A 23742-nucleotide genomic window follows, 5' to 3' on the forward strand; every position below is an offset into this window, starting at 1 on the left:
GGTGCAGAAACCTAAAATGGGAAGTAGGTGTCACCAACAGTGAACTTTGATAATTCAATTCAATTTTACATGCATCATCTCTGTAAGGCAGAAACCTGTACAATATTAGAGAGAAGAGAAACTGAACAATTCACACAATCAGTGGAGAGGAACAGGAAGAAATATGCAACCATATGTGCAACCATCAGTCTCTACCGACTGGGGTGAAGGGAAAAATGTGGGACAGATATATTTCCCTCCTCCCGAGGTAGAGACAGAAGAAAGAGACCAGGAGCAGATATAACAGTTGTATCAAGTTATAGTTTACGACATGTTTATATTACAACAATGTAATTTATACACGTAGCAGCATAGATTATTGATAATATCGATTTTAATCATATCATAATAATGATCACAATAGTACTATTGCTAATGATAATAATAATAACAATAAATAGCCTCAAAACTGGATCTAGATCCTGCAAGATGAGGACATAATGGGAGTGAGTAACAAACCAAAAGTAAAATAAGATGCATAGAGTGTGGTGACAATAATGATAGATTCAATATTAATGGCATACTGTAATAACACTAAACTTGTAACAGCTTATTCCTATAATGACAGGTGCTCACACTGTCTCAGTCACATAATAGTACACTGGGGTTATGATCCCGTGTGTCTGTTACCCAATGACTTTGAGCTGAATTTATCTACCTCGCTTATGTTTGCAAAGTGGTACTTTCCCCTGGATCAATAACTGGCTAGCTCAAAGTTTACCGCTAGCGAACAGCGAACTAGCTACTATAGGTTGTTAAAACGCCAACAAGTAATCAAAGTTTGTTGTGCGTGCTCACGAGGATTTTCAAGACACTCCCTTATTAAGTGTCCCCCGTCATGACGTGCGAAATAAAATCAAAACACCGTGACAGAGGTAGAGCTTATTGGTTCTTTAAACAACATACCTCGCCGTGTTCTCTCCAGTCCGGCTCCACATACAACACCAGGCAGGACAGCTTTTTTAGCAGGCTAAGCAGCTACGACTGCTCGCTAGTTGGATTAGCTGGCTTTTGTCTCCAAACCGCGGCCTGCAATTGCTGCGCTCGCTGTCCATTGTGGAAAATGTGTAGCCACTGAACGTCCGGCAGATAAAAAGTTATGCAGACACCTCATGTCGTCAGGAGTGATGTCAGTGAGAGCAGGATGGATGAAGCAGCCAGCGTTAGCCGCCGGAGTAGCATCACTAGCCGATTGTCCGACAATGCTTAACAGTTCGTTATCACTAGCCATCCAGCTAAGCGGCTATGTTTACAAGTTGACAGCTACTTTATGACACTTATAAAATGCTCAGGTTCACTTTAGAGACTCGTCCGCGCAATGTGCCAGATATACTAAAAGCCGTGTGGGGTTACAATAAGCTAGCAGCCGACTCTTGTGACTCGCCTGAAGATTGAAGAAGACTGTTCTCATCACTTCCACCCTGCGTGAGCTTGATGCAAATGTGCGCATCCTGACGTAGCCAGTGGGTCGTGTGTCAAAATAATAACTTGTTATTATTATTGTTTTGGTGAATAATGCTTAGCCACACACATTCACTTTACACTATATTATTTGTTTTATAAGAATTATGTTACCAGTGAAAAAAAGGAAAAGCTTCTCGAGTCGGTTATTTTTTTTACATATACATTTATTGGATCATACCAACACCCGTAAAAACAACGCACCAACGTTCATTCGTGATTTAAACATCACGGTGAATCACAGAAACAGCAGGTACTGTTCTCCACGTACAGTCAGTGCAAACTTCACTTGGGCTAAACACTAGTCTCACTTTTGACCGCTAGATGTCACTATTCACCAATAAACGACATTTCGATGATCCTCGGTTTGGGGCAGTCTTTGTATTAAGTACAACTGTCTTACCAGAAACTGACTTTGTTAGAAGTTGAAGTCACTTTTAATAATATTACTTAAGTATACGTCTTAAAATATATGACATTTATCATATTTAAGTATCAAAAGTCATTTACCTATATACACTGTGCTTAAGTAAAAGTACAATTATGAAGTGAGGGGTGAGAATTGTAGCTCAGTGGTAGTAGTAGGGCAAATTGACTGATATCTGGAAGGTTGTGGGTTCAATTCCTGGCTCTGCTAGTCTATTGAGTAAGACATTTAACTCCATGTTAGAATGGATGAATCTCTACCAGATTATTACCAACTTTTCTTCTTCTGATTTTATTTGGTAGTAATGAGTTATAAATGTAGTTAGAGGAAATGTAGAGGATTACAAATAAACGTTGCTAGAATTACAAATAAGGTAAACTACGGATATGTGAATTTTGTACTTAACCAACCAACCAACCATTCAACCAAAACCTAAGAGGCATATTGGGCTTATTTACTGTATATAACAGGTTGTGTTCTTCTAGGGAAGGCCGTAAAGTGATGTATAAACGTGCATCATCACTTTAAAATAGCTTCTACTTTTCCATCAAGAGGAAGAATAAACATCACGTATAAAAGTATACTGTTGTCAGACATGCCAGTTAAATGGCAACTGTTGTGTACAAAAGGCCTTGAGACAGGGTACAGTGTGTTTGTTTTGCGCTATTACATTAAAAGGCGAGCTGTGCCTTTAACTGCGAGCTGTGTTCGCTCAAACGATGTTTCGCGAGATTTGCTTGGCGCCGCGACCTCATGTGAGACACCTCCTGCGCGAGCCACTCTCCGACGTTACCTCTGCAGGGGAAAACGCAATGGATCCCTGAGCATTATTGTGTTGTTTTTGTTTTTTAAAACTTCCACCTCCTTTCAGTCGCGGTGAAACTGTATTCGCCTCCCGAAAAGCTGCTTCATCTGACATTTGTTGAAGGCGTAACAGGGCGGTGCGGCAGCGATGTGGATCCAGGTTCGCACTATAGACGGGAAGGAGACCCGAACCGTGGAGGATCTTTCGAGATTGACCAAAATTGAGTCTTTACGCTTGAAAATACAGGAAATCTTCAATGTGAGCCCACAGCAGCAGCGCCTCTTCTACAGGGGGAAGCAGGTAAAGCACATACGTTGTGTCACCACGTTTTGCACCAGGCGGTTTTTGGTGCTTTGGCAGGTTTTGGTACCTGGTGGAGAGTGAGCGGTCCTCTCCGGTGCTTTAGCCCGTTTCGGACCCATGCGAGCTTCCTGTTTTGGTAGGAATTTACTCACAGTTGTTGCGTAAGAGCCCGGGCTAAGCTCTGTGCCAGACCCCACTGTTCATAGAAACTGTGATATGACATGAATATAGATTTCTTATATAGCATGTGCACATTTGTTTAGCTCGGTGCATGCAACAAATGTCTCGCGCGCGTAGACATGTTTGTTTACATTGGCGCGAGGAGAACGTCGCCCTCTGTTTCCACATGTACATTAAAGTAGTGCAGCGCAAACAACAACAACAAGACCCCAATAACACACGGATGTGATCACGTCAATTCCAAGTGGATGCACTTGCAAAAGCCAGAATACAAGAAAATCTATTGAACAATATCTATGTTTTAATTAAATATTAATATCTAGTAAATGCACACGTGTGTACCTACAGTTCAAGTAGCTTTATTGGCTATATCGGATTCATTATGCTCTTACTATTCAAATATATCACATTTTACGATATATATGTATATATACATAGATATATATAATAGTCATATTATGCATACATTGATCATATTTCAGCCACTGTAGCACGAGTTAACACCAAGAACAACAATAAAGACAGAACATAAATCTGCAGCAACAAATCAAAACAAAAACAAGTCACAAAGAACTCTTTGCAGATATAAATTAACACATGTGTCTGTAATACTGTGCATGCAACAAAGAAGGGCCTCACTTCCTTCTCCTATTTTGAGCCCCACATATTAATCCTGTTGCAAGGTTCGTGTCAATATCGTGCCATTGTCCTTGAAAATCGGTTCAATGACAAATATTTCCTACACATGCATTTTGTTTCCATGCATTTTTATTATTTCAGACATATGTAAGCACTCTCTGTGGCACAAGTGTAAAAAAACAAAACAACAACAACAACAAAGAACAAAAGACACAACATAGACCAGCAGCAATGAAACAAAACAACAAAAAGAATGTATTCCTCCTCAGGAATTTCTACCAGTGTGCTTGAATATGTAATTTTGCACTGTGTGGCTCAGAGCTGCACTGAGTCCATGAGGGAAGGGTTATGTGTATGTGATGTTAATGGTAATTTGGAGGAGCAGGAGGAGGAGGAGGAGACTTGTGGCTCCACGTGCCCTGACATCTTAATGATAGTGAAGTTGTGTTTACACCTTTGTGACACAACAATACACACACACACTGCACAGGAGGTAGAGGAGAGCTTCCTGCTGCACAGATAATTCAGTAGTGCACCCATGTGACTCATATAGCCCCAAACTCTCAGTCTTTACTGAGCCCAGTATAAGTGTGGTTTGCATAATGTATCCAATATGTGGTCATAGTTCAATTCTGGCCTTATGTATGTGACTTACACTGTAATAAATCAGTCATTTATTGTAAATATACATTAAGTTAGGCCTACAGTAATAAGGTGCTCTGATTCCATGTTAGAAATAATGATTTGTTTCTCTTAACTACATCTTGTAACTGACGACATCAACAAAGCATCAATATGTAGGTGAACATTGATATAGTGTAACGTAACATAACAACATAACCACCAGGCATGGTTTTGACTACTGCTGTACATATTGATATCACTGTTATCCATTAACTAACTACTTATTTTTTTATTCAGTGGGATTTTGAGATGTCTCTGTGAATGTGAAGTGAGAACATTTCATTATTGTTCTTTGCCCTATCACCACAACATTAACTGAGTCTGCAAAACACAAGATTTACATCATAGAGCTTGCACAACAATATTTTTTGGGCACCGGTACAAAAAGAACTCGCGCATCAAAGCTTATCGCCAAAAATGATGTTCAAATCTCCGATGATTTCAGATGAATGAAGATAGCTCCTGAGTGAAAGTTGAAGAAACCACTTCACTGTGGTTTAAACTTCTTTGTGGGCAGAAAGCAACAACAACCTTTTAGAAATCCGAGCTCCATGGTGTGTGTTATGCACAACGCATAAACATTATTAGAAGTCACCCTTTTCTATAGCAATCAAAGGAAACCGTATCGTTATCATTCTACATATTGTTTTTCTAAGTAAAGTTTAACGTTTAAAACATCTGGATTACGAGGCTGGAGTATTTAGTCTCTGCCGCGGTGGGTGTTAATTCCAGAAACAGTAAAATCACTTGGCGATAGAAATGTGATGATTCATATCTTATTGTTAACAGATGTTGGTGTACTTTTTCCCCCTTCTCTTCTACATAGTGTTGTAAAAATGTCTTTTAAATGTCAGCAGGTGTAAAAAAAAACAAAAAAACCCTATGGGATGGACGTGTTTGTGCGTCTGTCATGGTTGGTTGACGGTTGCATGTTGCGCGCAGCTGTAAAGCCTGTTGTTTTACTTTTTAGATGGGAACACTCAAACACAAACACAGGAAAACTACTTTTGTAAGATGCTGGAAATGCATATCCCGTACTTTTAGCACGTGACACACTGTGTCTGTGTCATTCTTTCTGATTTGAAGTATAGAGAGGGCAAAGGCTGATACAAATGTATGATGTGGAAAATATTACATAGACCCACCACATATTCTTCTGTCAGTAATAAACACAAGATGTTCAGTCCCTACAGGACACTGGCAAAATGATTTATTCTGTATTTTTAGCAAAACATTCCCAAGCTGATATTAACACCCTATAACAGAAAAAGCAAATGGCCTACATGATGTGTTGATCTAGGTATTTATATGTGTGTCAGACAGTTGTATAGGCCAAGAAATTCCTTTAGTATCTGTAAACTGCATTTTTAATTTGTCTTCCCCACTTTCTCTTATGTAATTAAATGATAATGGAGTCAATTTGTGTTCATTTACAAGCTTGTGTTCTGTAGTGTGCTCTGCAAAAAGAAACAAACTATAGGAACTGTTTGGAATGGGACTATAGCACGTATGATTTTGTCACTAAGAACCATCATTTTGATGGTATACTGAATAATGGCAAACAACAATAAGTCATTTTAGATAGAGCAGCTTTCCTCAACTCTTAGGTATAAAGCACAAGGCTCACACACCCACTTCAAAAAAACCTAAATTACCCCTTTAAATTCAAGAATGTAGTCATTGTAGATTTATTAACATTTAAAAGTCTGTTGTGCTGGAATTGCCTGACTGTCGGCGTCGTGGCAGCAAAGGCTAATGTCATGCAGTGGATCCTGTGTTTCCCTCGTTTCACCGGGAAATACGCAGGATGGGTTGATTAGGGGATTTCCATGAGTTAAATAATAGAAGGAATGAGCCAGTGACACGCAGAGTGCTCTAGCTACTGCCCTTGCCTTGCATGCACGCAGTCCTGCCAGCGCTCTGTGCTCGGCTTTTGACTTGTAGCAGAATAACTCAGTCTAATTCCTTTTCAAAATGGCGGCTTGTTTTTTCCCCCCTCGAGCTCACTGCGCACACTGCCTCACCAGTTCAAACTCATGCTTGCCCTTGAGTGGGAAGGGTCTCAAGCCAACAGCCGCACAAGTTTGCCTCAGTGTTTTTTGGTTTTTTTTGAAAGGGGGTTTTCATTTTTGCTGGTGCACTCCTCATTGTGTCTCTCTTTCACTTTGAGCGTCTCATATCACTCGCATTCATGAGCAGGCTCTCACACACACACCTTCCACTGTCCGTGAGGCCTTCTCCCCGCAACGCTCACTCGCAGTGTAGACTTCTCATTTACTAATTGAAAAAAAAAAAAGGTTTGGCTTGTTCATGTGACGGCTGTAGTTCACTGAGGCAGCAACATGTTTAAGTAGTTTCTCCGTGTCCTACAAAAAAAGGAAGACGAAGAAGAAATGAGCTGTTGCCTATTGTTGGGCCGTAGGAAAGCTTTTCTGGTTTGGCCCCTTTTGCACAGATAGTTGCTGTGACCTAGATATCGGCGCACTTTGAATGTACATGCATTGATGTGGAGGCTACTCGATTGATGGGATTTCTTTGTGCGTTGCTAAGCTTTAGATTTTCGTAGGCAATTTCAGGGGGGAAGCAGATTTAGCTGCAGCCATGCATGTACGCAGGGCCAGGCACACCCTTTTTTTTTTTTTTTTTTTTCCTTTCCCCGACAGATAGGCTGGACAAAGAGCAAAGACAAAGACAGAGCATTAAACCTACAACTGCAGGCTTTCTAACACTCCCACAATGTTTTCATAGTTTCGCTACTCCTTGTCGCATTGGGTTTCTTTGGCGGTCAAATGTCCTGTCTCTAAAATGCCACCTCAAATCTCCATTGCAAATGGTATATGGCTCCTCTTGTTGTTTATTTAAGGTCATATTACCGAATTGCACATGCAATAACACCTTTTTGTCCCCTCCTCAGGAACCGGCACATGTTCATGTATAAGAATAAAAAAAAAAGAAGCACAATCTGTGATTAACATGGAGACGGAAACGTATTAAATCAGGTCACAGCCTGATAACTTGGTGCCTTTCAAAGTTGTTACACAACTACGTTAAACGGAGTCAGGGAATGTTGTTCAAAGCAGTGATTTATGTCTTTATGGTTACACGAGTGGACGATGCAGCACAGATGACATGCTCTTTTATGGGCACTGGTTAAACCGACTTAAGACGAAGTCGACAAGAACTTTAAGGTGATTTGTGCTAATTAACCGTCGGCATCGATAGGGAAAAGATTGAATGACTGTGGGCAGATAAACGATGGAGATTCAGAGGCTGGCAGACACACAGGCACATCCCATGTCATTGTTTTTGGCAATATGACCTATTTTTCAGCTCTTTGCTGAAAGCCTGCATGGGCGTAGGCGAAGGAAAGGGTGAGGAAGAAAAATCGCGTAGGAGTTTGAGGTTTGGATGGCCTTCCTAACCAAAGAGGCTAACGTCTGCCTTGGTATGAAATCTCTCCACCAGCCATGTGGACTGACTTTTGTCTCCCACCTTTATAAACCTCTTTTTTGACAACTAGTCTGGACCACTGGCCACAGTTGCTAAGTTATAGTTGCTGAGTGATGTTTGCATGAAGATCATTCACAGCTTTTTAAATTGGACGCTACGGCGACGGCGTGTTCGCAAAATAACGAAATGGAATATTTCTGCTGTACACGGGAGCTACAACTGGCTGCATTTGGACACAATCATAGTAATAATAGTCATAAAAAAAAGTTCTATGACGAATAGGATCTGATGCTGACAAGACGGGTCAAGTCTGGGTGTTGAGTGTTTTTGAACAGCAGCCACAGGTCTGTCTCTTGTCTTTGTACTTTGGTGTTAAAAATGAGACGTTTATCAGTGAACCTGTGAAACTACAAAGGAGAAATAAGCTCTGTTGAGATGTTAATTGTATTCCTCACTCTCTCTCTCTCTCTCTCACACACACGCACACACACGGAGAGTGAGTGTTACCACACTGAGGATTTTTGACTCCCAATTTTTTTTTCTTTCATGCCTTCTGAGAGATCTTCAAGACGAGCGCCTGTGCTTTGTGTAAAGCTTTGTTATGACGCGCTCAGGTATGAAGTTTCCCTTTAGAGCCCAGTCACAAAATGAAGATGCGTCAGAAACGACAACAAAAATGCAGTTTTTTATGCTGCATTATTTATAACGGAGAAAATATCTTCGTCTTTGACGATATAGTTGATATTTGTCAGGATGCTGGAATAATATGAAGCGGTTTTCCAATCACTGCCCTTATTTTTAAGATGGTGCTGGTTATGGCTGAATTCGTGACTGCGACGAACGTCTCGCAGCCAGAGACTCTGATGGTTAATGTAGTCAGTGTGGAAAAGCAGGTGCAACCGACACGGATACATTTATGAGGTTTGTGTGGTGCAAAACCTCGTGGTTTTTTTTAAACCTTAATGTCTGAATGTCAACGTTACGGCTGCCTACTCTTGGCCGACAGAGAGCGAAGGGGTAGACAATTACCGAGACCAAATCGAAAGACGGGCTTAGGCATGGAGGAATAAAAATTGCAGGGGGGTGGGGGTGGGGGGGGGGGCAGACCGCCACTGGAAGACAGACAGGAAGCAGCCACTGTATATGGCCGTGTGTTTGCACCACTGCTCCTCTGATCTAAATTTCATGAGACTATTAAAAACAGGGAGGCATGGGGAAAATTGCACTTGCTTCCTCTCCTGTCTCGCCTCCAACTGCTGCTCCTTCTCGCTGTCAAATAACGGAGAAGAAGAGGAAGAGGAGGAGGAGGAGAGCGAGAGAGAGCGAGCGAGCGGCGGCCATGCTTGTCTCTCCAGCACAATGGGCTGTGCGGGTTTGAGGGCTGAAATGAATAGCTGGTGTCTGTAATGAGTTTGCGTGTCTGCCATGGGCTCCATTCCTGAGGCGGTAGCACAGTACGGTATACTTAACAGAAGATTGGTTGTGGTGGTGTAAGAGTAGGTATGGGTTTCTAATGGGCCCTCGTCCCTGTGCTTTTCTGAGGGAACCATTTTGTGATGCGTGCATGCGTGCGTGCGTACGCTACGCTGCGGTGCCTGAAATGTTATTAGCTGCTGATGGCGGCGGCGGCGGCGGCGGCAGTGGGTTTTCGTTTCAACAGAGATTGTACACACGGTCCAGGTTCATGAGGTTGGGGGAGAGAGGGGATGCGCTCCTTTGGTTGTCATAGCAACCCAGTCATTTCTTCTCCCCATCTCCTATCACTTAAATTCATGCATTCCTATCCTTTTTGTTAATTTGCTTCTTTTTTTTTTTTTCTCGTAGAAAACCAGTGGAGGATGTAAGCGAGCAGAGATGCGGTCCAGCCTGGTTTTCTGTTATACTGGATATGTAAACAAAGAAATTATTTGGTTAATTAATAGTTAGAACAGTTCGAGTCGTCGATGTGATGTTTTTTCTACAGCTGAACGACCTTGGTAGAAGGTCTAACTGAGATTTTTCTCACATATATTACAATAGCTTTAAGTCAGGTTAATACTCTCGTTTAGATGGAAAACAAGAAGAATTGCCACATGAGATACTATTAAAATATGAAATACTGTTTTCAGGGAGTTATAAATTGATTCTAACATTCTGTGTTACATTTGCTTAAACTGGCCTAGAAAATAGAGCAATAAAAAAATTGATTGAGTTTAATTAAATTCAGCTATTATTTAATTTATGAAAGCATTTGTTCCAAACTGCAATTTTAATTCAAAATCTCCATTAATTGTGGAGTTATTTAAGCCAGGAGCTCAGCGCTGGCTCATTTCAGAGCAGAGAGCAGATGCCGATGCTGTTGCCGGAGACTCTGAGGCAACATCTTTAAACACCACTGGTGCATTTAAAAGCGGGGAGATTTAGCGAAATGCTGCAAACGCGTGCTTAATGAAATGTCTCGTCCCCCTCTCTGTGTCGTGTTGTTTCTGTGTGACGCTTTGTTTCTTTGTCCTTGACACGCAGCCTCCTCCAGTTGTCCGATAACACAAAAAACTGATACCATTTAGAAGAAAATACATATTTTGACCCTTTGTCCTGAAATGATCTTCAGACCAAGCTTGAACTCCTCATTCCTTTTGTTGTTGTTTTTTTGTTGTTTTTTTAAAAACGTAGAATAAAGGAAGAAGCGAGCAATGAGCTGCATCTTTTATTAACCAACTTAACACCTTAAATAAATTAATTATCTGATGTTATTTGTTGATACGACATGGTCGTCCATTTCCATTTGATGATAGTTCCCTTTTTAAATTTGAATGTCTTTTAATGTCAGGGTAAAATAAAAGGTTAGAGCTGCAACTCACAATTATTTTAATAATAATCAATTAATCGTAATCAATTAATCTGTCGATTCTTTTCTCGATTAATCTATGAATCGTTTGGTCCATGAAATGTCAGATCATGTTAAAAAACTTTGATCAGTGTTTGTCAAACCTGGAAATGACGATGTTCTTGAATGTCTTGTTTTGTCCACAAACCAAAATGATTCAGTTTGAATGATTTCTTTGTTATGTGGAGCAAAGAAACAAAGAAAATATTCACATTTAAGAAGCTAAAACAATCAGAAATCCTGTTTTTTAATCATGAAAAAAAATTCAAACCGAATATAATAATTAATAATCGATTAATCGATTCAGCTCTAGTGTTTATGTTCAAATAAATCACTTCAGTATTTTTCATCTTTTTTTAGATGGAAGATGGACAGACACTGTTTGACTACAACGTGGGCCTCAACGACATCGTCCAGCTGCTGATTCGCTCTCAGACCGACCCTCCGGACAGCCCCTCCACCAAGGACCCGCCGGGTGTCGCCTGTAGTTCGACTCCCCCCGTCGACCCCAAGCCGGAAAGCCATAACTCCACCCCCCCAGCGCCCGTCTCTCCGGACGACATGGACACCACCGCCAGTAAAGACAATGACAGCAGCAGCACCAACACCAACACCAGCACTGTTCACGCAACCAAGGCAGACGCCAGCGCGACCAGTAACTCGAGCAGCACCAAAAACGGCTTCAAGTCCTCCAGTACGGCGTGGGACGTGCAGCCTCCGGCGTCCAGCAGAAACACACTCATTGACCCAGGAATTGGCGTGTTTAAGGTGAGCATAAATCTCGCGAAAGCATTTGGATGATTACATGTGGAAATGGTTGATCAGGCTCTTAGCGGAATTGCTGAGAATTTAATGGCCTATGTTGAATGAGCAGGGCCACGGCCTGCGTATTCATTTGTCATCCAAAGCAAACAAACAAACAAACAAAGCGTGTCCCACACCTCGCTCTCTGTTAAAAGCCCCCGAAACAACCTTGTAAATTTGAAGTTGACGTAATGTCAGTATTTAATCCTCAGTAGTACAATGAAATAAGGAGAGTGCGTGCTATTGCACAGTGTGTTTTGTTCTTTAATACGCCTCTCCAGAATTGAATTCACTGATATAGTGCTGGTGTCATTACCGATAGAGAGAGAGAGAGCACAAATATGAATATATGACTTTTGTTTCCTTTGTGCGTCTTCCATTCCTTTATACTTTGTGTTATCCTGCAGCACCTCGCACAATAATTGGAACCTGCTTGTATTTACACGACCGTTCAAAAGTTTGGGGTCACCTACACAATTTGTTTGTGTTTGATGCAAAATGAATAGGAAATATTAGGGATGTGAATATTTGGGTGGCTCACGATTCGATTCCAATTCTTAAGGTCACGATTTGATTCTCAATTCAAAAATTGATACAATGCATAGTGTGTTAAGGCAAATTATGGCATCAAAACAATACAGTTTGTATAAGATAATGTGATCACACAAAGTTTGGCTTTGTGTGATCACTTTTTTTCATAATATTCATTCATTCAAAACAAATGACTTACTTACTGCGCAAAAAAATAACTTGCTTAAATAAAAGCTTAGGCTAGCTGCCTTTTTCTCCCCAGAAGTTACAAAAATAAATTGTACACAAACTGGTGTTTTGTGTGGTTTTTCAAAAAAGAAACTTCATTTTCAAGTTTATGAATCGATGATTAGAATCACGATACCTATGTGAATCGATAAACGACAGTAAAAAAAGTGCTTTTCCTTCAAAAAATCAGGACATTTCTAGGTGACCTCAACCTATGTGTTGCTGCACTTCTCTGGCTTTTTACTTTCTTTGTTGCTGAATTCCATTCATTTATAAGGATCATTAACTTCCAAGAGTAAACATGTCTTTAAAAAACCCCGTCACTAACCAAATTATAGATTACTAATAACTAATACCATACTAATATACTTTTAGTTATAAATGTGAGAGTCTACCCTGCTCCATTGTGTTTACTGATCTTTGCTGGCTGGCTGAGCCACACGTCTGAGAATTACATGTGTAGGACGGTGCTCTTTTTTTGTGGCCAAAAGCCGAGTCTGGTGTGTGTTCAGCGAGATCAGTAACGTAACTTTAAATAGATGAGGTGGAAATCGTGCAGCTTCGTTGGACACACGTTGGAGTTCACATGCTTTTCATACACCTTAAACATTCACTACACGTTCTGTTTTCTGCAATCGAAGTTGGTGTGTGTCGTCTTACGGATCAATTTGCAGACAACACATAGAAAAACGTGCTGGGTGTTTTTTCATTAAATAACAGAAGGGTTAAGAAGAGACCAGGTGTTATTTCTGCCTCTGTGTCTCCTCTCCAGATTAACGAGCTGGTGGACTGCAGAGACGTCAGCATCGGTGCCTGGTTTGAGGCCTGCATCGAAAATGTGACAAAGCCTCCCAAAGGACAGATAACACCCACCAAGGGCAAGGTGGGCCGGCCTTCAAAAAGGACTAATGGAAAACTGGAGGCTGAACAGGGACAGGCCCACAGCCAGGGCCAAAACACGGACAGTAACAGGAACAATGTTGTGTTAAACTCGGACAGTAACGGAGCCTCCACCTCCCAGACGGACTCCACAGCTGCTTCGGAGAGCAAGGAGAGAGAAGAGGACGCAATATACCACATTAAATACGACGAGTAAGTGGTGCCGCGCTGTTGCTGCTGCTGCTGCTGCTGCAATAATCTCAGTGTGGCCGTTTTATTTTTTTTGGTCTCCCCAACCAAAAATCATTCTAGATGGTAAACAGCTGATTGTGCGGATTGTTAATTCACCGTGCTGCACCTCCCAAATAAAATAGTGCGCGTTGTGAACATAGGTTTGCCGGCTGTGCGCACGTTGAAGACGTGCGTTTGTTCACACTGCGGTTTTGTGGCATTCTAGATAAAGAAGAAAAAAAAATCTAATTTCTATATGTGTCCTACTAGAGGCTGCAAGCATCCCGACGTGAGTGGTTTGGTGCATTGGGGAATTGAAGTCTCTGCTTTCTCCTGGCAGTCCCGGGGAAACGGATAGAGGGGGTTTGTGTAGTCGATGCTACACAATTTGGACGCGATCTCTTGCACTCCGCTTTTTTTTTCCCCCCCAGCAAATTCATTCAGAAGCTGACGTTGCCATGGTAACCCACGAGTTCTCGGGAGCATTACTTCTTCTGCTTGCCTCCTTCAGCTTCGCCTGTAATTGCTGTGAACACGCCGCTAGTGGGACAGACCCCCCCCCCCTCGTCTGCGTCTATCCTCTGTGTTTGTTTTCGTCATGGGATGGATTTTTTTTAATGCCACAGTCCAATAACACACACACATTTTTTCTTTTTTAATTTTGATAATTCACCTTCTTGCCTTTTTATTCAGATTCCTCCCCCTACTTCATTCACAGTCAGGAGAGAGAGAACGTCACAGGCGTGACAGTAATACATCTCCTGTCTACCGTCTCCTCCACAATAATAAAAAGCGATTTGGTGCCACTAAATCATCGCGGCCGCAAACTACGGAGATTTCCGATTTAATGACGGCTTCCTTAACTTATTCATATAGCTCTCAGTAGCGTTCTCGGTGCTGAGCGTCATGGAGAGAAAGTGTCCTCGACGGCTTTTTCCGCAGAATCTAATGAGCCGCTAAATCAAAGGGAGTGATACGTTTGGTGAATCTCCTCTGACAGGATGTGTGTGTGTGCGTGTGTGTGTGTGTTCCTCTGCGGATGTGTGTTTTTTTGAGGACCAAAATACTTGTTACCCATAAGGAATGAGGACATTTTAGGAAAGTGAGGACATTTTGTCACCACTTAAAATGGCAATTTTTCAGGTTTAAGACCTGGTTTTAGGTTTAGGTTAGGGTTAGGCACTTATTTGTGATGGTTATGGTTAAGGTTAGGGGTTAGGGAATGCATTATGTCTATGAATGCTAAGTATAGTATAGTGCTGTTTAGTATTAGTGAAATTGATAATAATGAAATATAATATTTAGGGGTGGGAATCTTTTACTATGTCGCAATTCGATTCCGATTTTTGGGGCTACCATTCGATTCAAAATCGATTTTCGATTCAATACGTTTTGATTCGTAATGATTTCTATCTATAGGTGTGCAAAGGATGATCTACTCCAGTCTAGACAGTTGCAAGACAGAATGACAAATGGAGACATTGAAGTGTCTTTTTCAGATTTATTAAGTTTTAAAATATTATCAATGCTTAGATGGAATTGTTGTTACTGTTGCATAAAAGCAATATCAAGTATTGCATAAGTAACAAAAACACTGCCTATATATATACATAAAAACAGATTCTGGGACATTTTATATCGATTCTGAATCGTGGTAAATGACAATCCCTTCTTATGTGAATTGATTTTTTGGCACACCCCTAATAATATAACATTTTTGTATGATACAATATAATATAACTATTATATAAATTTATATATATATCTATTTGGGACACTTAATCTGGCCCCTAAGTGTCTAAGTGTAAGTAGTGTTCGACTTCACTTACTCCTGCTATCATGTGAGCTGGCTTACTGTCATGTGCAAGACAAGCAACAGCTTCATTATATTCAAGTGTCTCTCTGATTGTGAAGAGAAAAAAATTGTCCTTGCGCTGTAGCTATTTAATCTAATGTGAAAAATGTGTGCTTCGTGATGGCTTTGCTCAAAAGAAACCTAAATTGTGTCTTCTAATGAGCGAGAATTTGAAGCTGCGTGGCTGTTGACCTGCCGTTATCTGAGCACTGCTGCTCTGGCTGTGATGTGCAGAGAGAGAATGAACCATCGCTGAACTAAAATATTCACATATAACGGCTTAAATAACCAAATTTGAGAAATCGTTCAGTTTTTGTTAAAATAAATATGTGGATTGTGGAGGAGCAGAGAGTTTGAGATCGGAGCAACGGAATAAAAAGCAGCAAATTTGTCACGTTACTGAACTATCAACTCATTTTAAGATTCAAATTATAAGATGATTGCAAAAACAAGGAACGTGAACTTAAAGCTTCTTTTTGTTGCTTCAATTAAGCACAAAAGGAGGAGAAGAAAGACCGCAGTCACTTTCCTTTGCTGCTGAGAAGCAATTATATTCAGGCTACTTTTTTTTTTGGTTTTGGAGTATTTCTTACTCAGCCGCTTATCAGTAAATTAAGGATTTCTCATTTTCTCAGTTCTCGTTCTCCGTCTTCACAGGGACCACAGCAGCAGACACAAAGCACTAATGATGGCTTTATAACAGAGGAGACTCTCAAGAGCCCCTCTGCTGTTAAGTCAATTTCACAGCAGATTCTATATATGTGCATATATAATTTTCTTTTTTTCAATTTTCATTTTAACTGACGAGACGTGCTGATATGATTTCCTCTTTTCATTTGTGCACTAAAGTATGTTCTCCCTCGCTCTGCAACTCCGTGAAAAGTTACTTGGCGACGTGAAAGTTTTGGGTCTCGATGGTGTGACAGCAGCGCAGGCCTGCAGTATATTCAGGTTAACTCCATGTGGATTTACAGCACCGATAATAATGCAAGTGGAATTTAAATGTGCAGTCTCTTGAGTTTTAGGTTCATGGTTGTTGTTTTTTTGGGTGGTGTGTGTGTGATATCAGTGCACACTAGACAGTTGATATTGATATTCCTCCACTGTGATTGTTTCTGTGTGTGTTTGTTGCGTGTATTAACCCCCCCCCTCCCAATCCAACATCCCTGTCCCTGCTCTACCCAAAACTGCAGTAATCCCTTGGGCCTAAAAAAAGGAAATCCCTGCACTGTGCCCGGGCCTCTTCTTCTCCTTGACTGTAACGTCTCTTACAGTCTGCTTCAGTAGCCTCTCGCTCTCCAGAGTCCAGCCACTTTATAATAGCTTTAAAAAATGCACTTTGCTCCTGTCAGCAATGAGGCTAAACATATGTGCATATTCTGAGTAGGAACAAATGTTTTGGGTCATGTTTAGAGAAAACTGTTCCCGCTGTGCAAAGAAGAGCGAGTGTGAGGCTGTTGTGCAGTTAAACGCGTGTAGTAACTCATTGTTCCTCCATATTAAGCATAATTCTCGCAGTTGACAGACGGGCAAGCTGTCAGTTGTAGTCTGAAGAGCCTGAAGCTTACCTGTGATTGGCAGACGGGGGGAAACTGTGCGAATCACCTCACAAGTCGACATTTAACACATCTTCAGGTGTTATTCTCAGAGAGGGGGAACTATTTAAGTCGTCGTATATAATGCGCTACTTGTTTTCAAGGTGATCATTCAACCCACTCACCAACAGAAAATGCCAAAGGCTTTATTATTTTGGGTGTATACACTACTGTTCAAAAGTTTGGGGTCACCTATACAATTTTGTTGTGTTTTCCATTAAAACTCACATTTTTGTACATCAAAAGAGTTGCAAAATGAATAGAAAATTTAGTCAAGACTTTGACAAGATTAGAAATAATGATTTTTATTCCAAATAATAATTTTACCTTTCAAATAAACAGTTTTCAGCTGTGCTAACATAATTGCACAAGGGTTTTCTAATCATCCAATAGCCTTCTAACGCGATTAGTAAACACATTGTACCATTAGAACACTGGAGAGATGGTTGCTGGAAATGGGCCTCTATACACCTATGTACATATTCCATTAAAAACTAGATGTTTGCAGCTAGAAAAGTCGTTTACCACATTAACAATGTATAGAGTGTGTTTCTGATTCATTTAAAAAGTTAAAAAAAAGTGTTTTTCCTTCAAAAACAAGGACATTTCTAAGTGACCCCAAACTTTTGAACGGCAGTGTTCATTTGTAGTTTGTCTCGGCATGACGGTGAATAGTGTCAAATGAGTGTGAAGAAGACTCTTTGTCTTTTTATGGAGGTCATGTGCTGGCACTGTTTCGTATCTGGGCAGAATTAACTTCCTTGAGTCTCCAGTTAGTTGCCTGGCAACCCCCAGGTGACATCAAATGCTACAAAGACATGTGATTTAGGCAAAGTATTTGTATTTGACTCCCGTGGATTGACATATTTAAATACACAAATGATAAATTGAGGAGAGAAAAAACCGATCCACAACGTATTATAGATTGAGGATAATGCTTTGCCAGTGGCAGTAAGGTCGCTGTATTATATTTTCATCTGGACGGAGGCCATAGCAGATGTGCAAATGTCTCGGTTGGAGAGAAGAGTCTGAAAAATCGACCGTATATGATTTGGTTTTCTGGGTAAAAACAAATAAGCAAAACCATTTAATCATTTTGGTTTTTGTGTCAGACTGTGCTGTAGAAAAGAAAAATCTTTTCACCATCGCCGTGAAATATTCCCCAAAGAACCAAATGTGTAAAAAGTGGTTCAGTCTCATAAAAGTATTTTTGGCTTCGACTCGCTTTGTTTAAGTGGAGATATCGTCTGGTTTGTCTGTGAAAAGGTCAGCGCTAAAACAAACGCATCTACGAGATTATATTTTATTTGTCAGAAGAGGGCAGATCAGGGGCCACAGGAGTGGCTAACACTGTTGTTGCTTCTGTGTGGTTGTGGGGTTTTCTCCCGGTTTCTTCCCACAGTCCATACCCTGCTATTCACCCTATGTCAGCTGGAATTGGCACCAGCTCCCTGTGACCCATTAAAAGTCACACTTTTATTCATCAAAAGAGTTGCAAAATGAATAGAAAATATAGTCAAGACATTGACAAGATTAGAAATAATGATTTTTATTCAAAATAATAATTTTGCCCTTTCGTCAAAGAACCAGCAAAACTGTTTTCAGTTGTGCTAACATCATTGCACAAGGGTTTTCAAGGGTTTTCTAATCATCCAATAGCCTTCTAATGTGATTAGCAAACACAATGTACCATTAGAACACTGGAAATGGGCCTCTATACACCTATGTACATATGCCATTAAAAACCAGACGTTTGCAGCTAGAATAGCCGTTTACCACATTAACAATGTGTAGAGTGTATTTGTGATTCATGTAATGTTATATTCATTGAAAAAAATAGCTTTTCCTTCAAAAATAAGGACATTTCTAAGTGACCCCAAACTTTTGAACACTAGTGTATATCCTTGGCTACATTGACTTAGACACTAATAACTGTTAACCGTATTCCCAATTTGACTTTATTAGAATATGATGTTTACATGAGATGGTAAGGTGCTATTCCCATTAATATGTTACAGAAATCATAGCCATTGTCCTATAATGAGGGCAGAAACATTTTCTCAATCTTGCATTAGACTTTATTTCCAAATATTCTGATATTCTTTCCATCTATATTTCAGTCAATGTTGAGCCGAGGCTTTACTTGACCTCTGCACAAATTGCGTTGTCTGTGCAGCCCCACTGCTATTACAGAGTTCTTCTCCTGTGTGGGTGTTTTTCAATATGCCGTATGTGGATTTATCTCTACTGAGCTGTTCAGAAGCTTCGATTACATCTACCTGCTTTAGGTTGTTCTGAGCTGCTGCTGCTGCTGCTGCTTTTTTTTTACTTCCAAACGTGTGGGTTGGTTGACAAATTTATTTTGCGAACGCTGCGGTTTTTTTCTCTCCATTTCTCGAGCCGAGTAACGCTACAGCCATCGGTAGCAGTTAGTCTTCCCGAATCTGTTCACAGTTCATGAAAAAGGCAGCGTGAAAATCAGGGTGCTGACAACACTCATGAATATTTCACACATCTAAAACCCCCTGTTCCTTTTTTTTCCCGCTCAGCTATCCCGAGAACGGCGTGGTGGAGATGAGGTTGGCGGACGTGCGGCCTCGCGCCAGGACGCTGCTGCGGTGGGACCAGCTGGAGGTGGGCCTGCGCGTCATGGTCAACTACAACATGGAGACGCCCGAGGAGAGGGGCTTCTGGTTCGACGCCGAGGTCCAAACCATCAACCAACCCTCTCGCACCAGCAAGGAGCTCCGAGTCAAGATCCTCCTCGGGTGAGGATCTTCCTCCTCGTTGGGAGGGTGGCTTTGGGGCAACACATCTGTCTGTAACACTCTCGATAACACATCCTCCTCATTAGTTTTCTATTCTCGTGCTTTCATCGCTCTCTCTTTCTCTCTTCCTTTCCCTCTCTGTGACTCTCGTCCTCTGTCCAGGGGTCCTGGAGATGTTATTGGTGATTGTAAAGTTCACTTTCTGGATGAAGTCTACCAGGTCGAGAAACCGGGAGCTTGTGCGCTCTCAGCCGCAGACGGACAATTTAAACGTATGCGTATGCACACAACACACAACCACTCACGCACTCATAGACCTCGCTTAGACCTGGTATTGACATCCTGTCGTCTTCTGATCACATGTGAGCAAGTACAGCTGTTCACACCTGAGTTATTCAAATGATGGGTTTAACAAATCTAACTGCACAGATCTTATGTGAACTTTTCTGTGTAGCACTACACACGCTGCTGTAACATGAAATCCAATTTGAACCATTAGGAAAAGAAAATTGTGATTAGTGTACATAAACGGCACAGGATTACTTTAGAGCTGAAACGATAATCTATTAATTGATTACCAAATTAATCGTCAACTATTTTGATAATCGATTAATCGGTTTGAAGCTTTTTTCATGATTAAAACAAGATTTCTGGTTCTTTTAGCTTCTTAAATGTGAAAATTTACTCTGTTTCTTTGATCCACATAACAAAGAAATCATTAAAACTGAATCTATTTGGTTTTTGGACAAAACAAAACATTCAAGAACATCGTCATTTCCAGGTTTGACAAACACTGATGAACATTTTTCTTTTTTAAATATATTTTTTCGGGCCTTTTTGCCTTTAATGGATAGTATAGTGGAGAGAGACAGGAAACAGGAGACAGAGAGGTGGGGAGTGACATGCAGGAAAGACCGCTTGATGCAGGATTCGAACCAGGGTCGCCTGCAGCAAAGACTATAGCCACAACACATGCGCTAGGTCGAGTACTCTACCATCTGAGCTAAACACTGCCCCCTGATCAACATTTTTTAACATTTTTTAACATTTTCTGACATTTTATGGACCAAACGATTAATCGAGAAAATAATCAATAGATTAATCAATTACGAAAAATAATCGTTACACGCTCTAGATTACTTTAAGAATGCTTTCAGTCTCCTGTTACATTGCAGCTGAAGAGGCAGGCACTAATTCATCCTGGTGACAGATTGCGTTAACAGCAAGTGGCAATTGATTGTGCAACAAAGTGCTTATTGGCTGGTACCAGCTGTCAATCATAGTGTTATCCAATAATAAGTGCCATGTTTTATTTATCCATCTTCCACTAAATAGGAACATTATTGGCAAAATTGACATCATTTTTGATTGAAGAAGAGCTGAAACTCATGGCAATGAACTCCTCAGGAAAAAGTGTACTCATTTTCCCATAGACTTCCAAATGTGGCCCCCTGTTGGCCGTTCATATAGTATTACTTTCTGATTGACTTATGCCAGGGAAACTTGAAGACTCGGGATGGTTAATACCAAGTTTCAACGGCGTCATAGTGAAATGATTTGTGTCCACATTGTTTTTTTAAAAAGAGAATGTGGAGAATATGTGTGTGTGCGTGTGTGTGCATAAATATTCCCCGATTGTTCTCGGCTGCAGGGAAGAGCGGGCCAGAGTGCAAACACTGCAAGGCAGATCCCGACACCGAGTGTCGCTTCTGCTCCTGCTGCGTGTGCGGAGGGAAGCAGGACGCTCACATGCAGCTGCTGTGTGACGAGTGCAACATGGCATTTCACATCTACTGCCTCAACCCACCGCTGGCCACCATCCCAGACGACGAGGACTGGTGAGGGGAGAGAGCGTGAACCCGAGCGATTAGCCACAGGAAGGTTTATTCCTGCTGTTTGGTGTGATCTGAAGGAGTGATTGAGGTTAAAGTCAATATAAAATAATGACACGGTACAGTCACAGATGTGAGTTTATCTAATACGGCAGCTTTGAATGCGCCCCTGCCAAAAAGAGATTAGGGTGTAAATGTTTTTATTGGCTCTTCCTGCAGCTGATAGAAGGATCGGGAAACGATCACGTGTTGCTTTACATGGCTGAAACACCAAAAACTCACAATACCGTTAGAGACATGAATAATTGAAAAAGTGCAGACTATTATTGTTTGAATAGTAATTGATGTGTGATTTAGCTTTTCGACAAAAAAATACAAGTTATACTGCCGTTCAAAAGTTTGGGGTCACCTATACAATTGTTTGTGTTTTCCATTAAAAGTCACACTTTTATTCATCCAAAGAGTTGCAAAATGAATAGAAGACATTGACAAGATTAGAAAGAATGATTTTTTTTTTCAAAATAATAATTTTGCCCTTCAAATAAACTGTTTTCAGCTGTGCTAACATAATTGCACAAGGGTTTTCTAATCATCCAATAGCCTTCTAACGCGATTAGCAACACTGGAGAGATGGTTGCTGGAAATGGGCCTCTATACACCTATGTACATATTCCATTAAAAACCAGACGTTTGCAGCTAGAATAGTTGTTTTCCACATTAACAATGTATGGAGTGTATTGCTGATTCATTTAATGTTATATTCATTGAAAAAAAGTGCTTTTCCTTCAAAAATAATTACATTTCTCTGTGACCCCGAACTTTTGAATAGTAGTGTATCTTGTTGTAGATTCTTAAAATTGCAGCTACGCTTTTTTTAAAATCTTTCACTTAAGTAAAGAAACACGACATTCAAACTTCAACAAATAAGCAACTAGCAAATACTTAAAAAGACCGATACTTCCTCAGATTGAGGAACTAAAAAGATTTGATGACAAAAGCTGATCATTTTTGAATAAATTGTCAGAATATGAGCATCCAACAATTTGAGAAACAGAAATTAGCACCTGAACAACACTACACTTTCACCAAAGTGAAAAAAATGATTTCCTGTCACTCCGCCAGGTACTGTCCCACCTGTAAAAATGACACCAGTGAGGTTGTGAAAGCTGGAGAGAAGCTCAAAGCCAGCAAGAAGAAAGCCAAGATGCCTTCGGCAACGACTGAGAGTCAGAGGGACTGGGGAAAGGTGAGAACTCCAGGGCGGACGATGACAGCTGCTCTGTGAAACCGAGAGTAAAAGAGTAAAAAAAAAACCTGAGAGAAAGCCTGTGACTCATTTTCACTGTGCCTGGAAGGGTTCAAGGCCACGTGAATACATTTTGTGTGAAAATGTTTCTCAACGTGAACTTTTTTTTCCAGCTTGTTTTTACCTCTGCCCATAGTAAAATGTCAAAATAACACAAAAGTGCTTCAATCTCTGATACCGGTTTGCACGAAGAAAAAAAAAATACCCAAAAGCCCCCGATCAGTGCCAGAAGTATTTTCCATTTCCCCTCATCAACTTTACACCAGAACTCTAGTTCTAGGAAGGAATTCATTAAAAACAACAACCTACATCACAACTACAGATTTACTGAATTGATATATATTGACTGATGTGTATATAAATACATATATATATATATGTATATATATTATTAGTCCACTGCGTAAGGTTCAGTGACATCTAATAGTCTACAGTGGCCTTCACATACCAGAAAGGATTTGAGCTGAAATTAATCGATCATAATCGATCACTAAATGAATCTTCAACAATTTTGATAATCGATTCATTGGTTTAAAGCTTTTTTCATGATTAAAACAATATTTCTGATTGTTTCAGCTTCTTAAATGTGAATATTTTCATTGTTTCTTTGCTCCACATAACAAAGAAATCATTAAAACCGAATCATTTTGGTTTGTGGACAAAACAAGACATTAGAGAACATCATCATTTCCAGGTTTGACAAACACTGATCAACGTTTTTTTTTTAACATTTTCTGACATTTCATGGACCAAACGATTCATTTAACGAAAATAAACGTTAGTTGCAGCTCTAGAAAGGATGTTGTGTCGACATTGTAGCATCTATAAAGTTAATATACCCTTGTACAAACTCCCTTAA

The 23742-nt window shown here is 40.5% G+C and overlaps 1 protein-coding gene across 1 annotated transcript in view; it reads left to right on the forward strand.

Moving 5' to 3' along the window:
- Positions 1-2879: 2879 nt before the first annotated feature.
- Positions 2880-23742, forward strand: part of uhrf2 (ubiquitin like with PHD and ring finger domains 2) — a gene marked incomplete at its 5' end in the record, with an annotated part of 29250 nt that continues 8387 nt past the window's right edge. The window contains 7 exons of the mRNA XM_083903320.1: positions 2880-3032; positions 11215-11622; positions 13190-13509; positions 19527-19745; positions 19908-20017; positions 21397-21583; positions 22700-22823. Of these exons, the coding sequence (XP_083759446.1) occupies positions 2880-3032; positions 11215-11622; positions 13190-13509; positions 19527-19745; positions 19908-20017; positions 21397-21583; positions 22700-22823 (1521 nt within the window). The remainder of the gene's footprint in view (positions 3033-11214; positions 11623-13189; positions 13510-19526; positions 19746-19907; positions 20018-21396; positions 21584-22699; positions 22824-23742) is intronic.

The sequence above is a fragment of the Microchirus variegatus genome, assembly GCF_963457635.1.
Source record: "Microchirus variegatus genome assembly, chromosome: 16".
NCBI lineage: Eukaryota > Metazoa > Chordata > Actinopteri > Pleuronectiformes > Soleidae > Microchirus > Microchirus variegatus.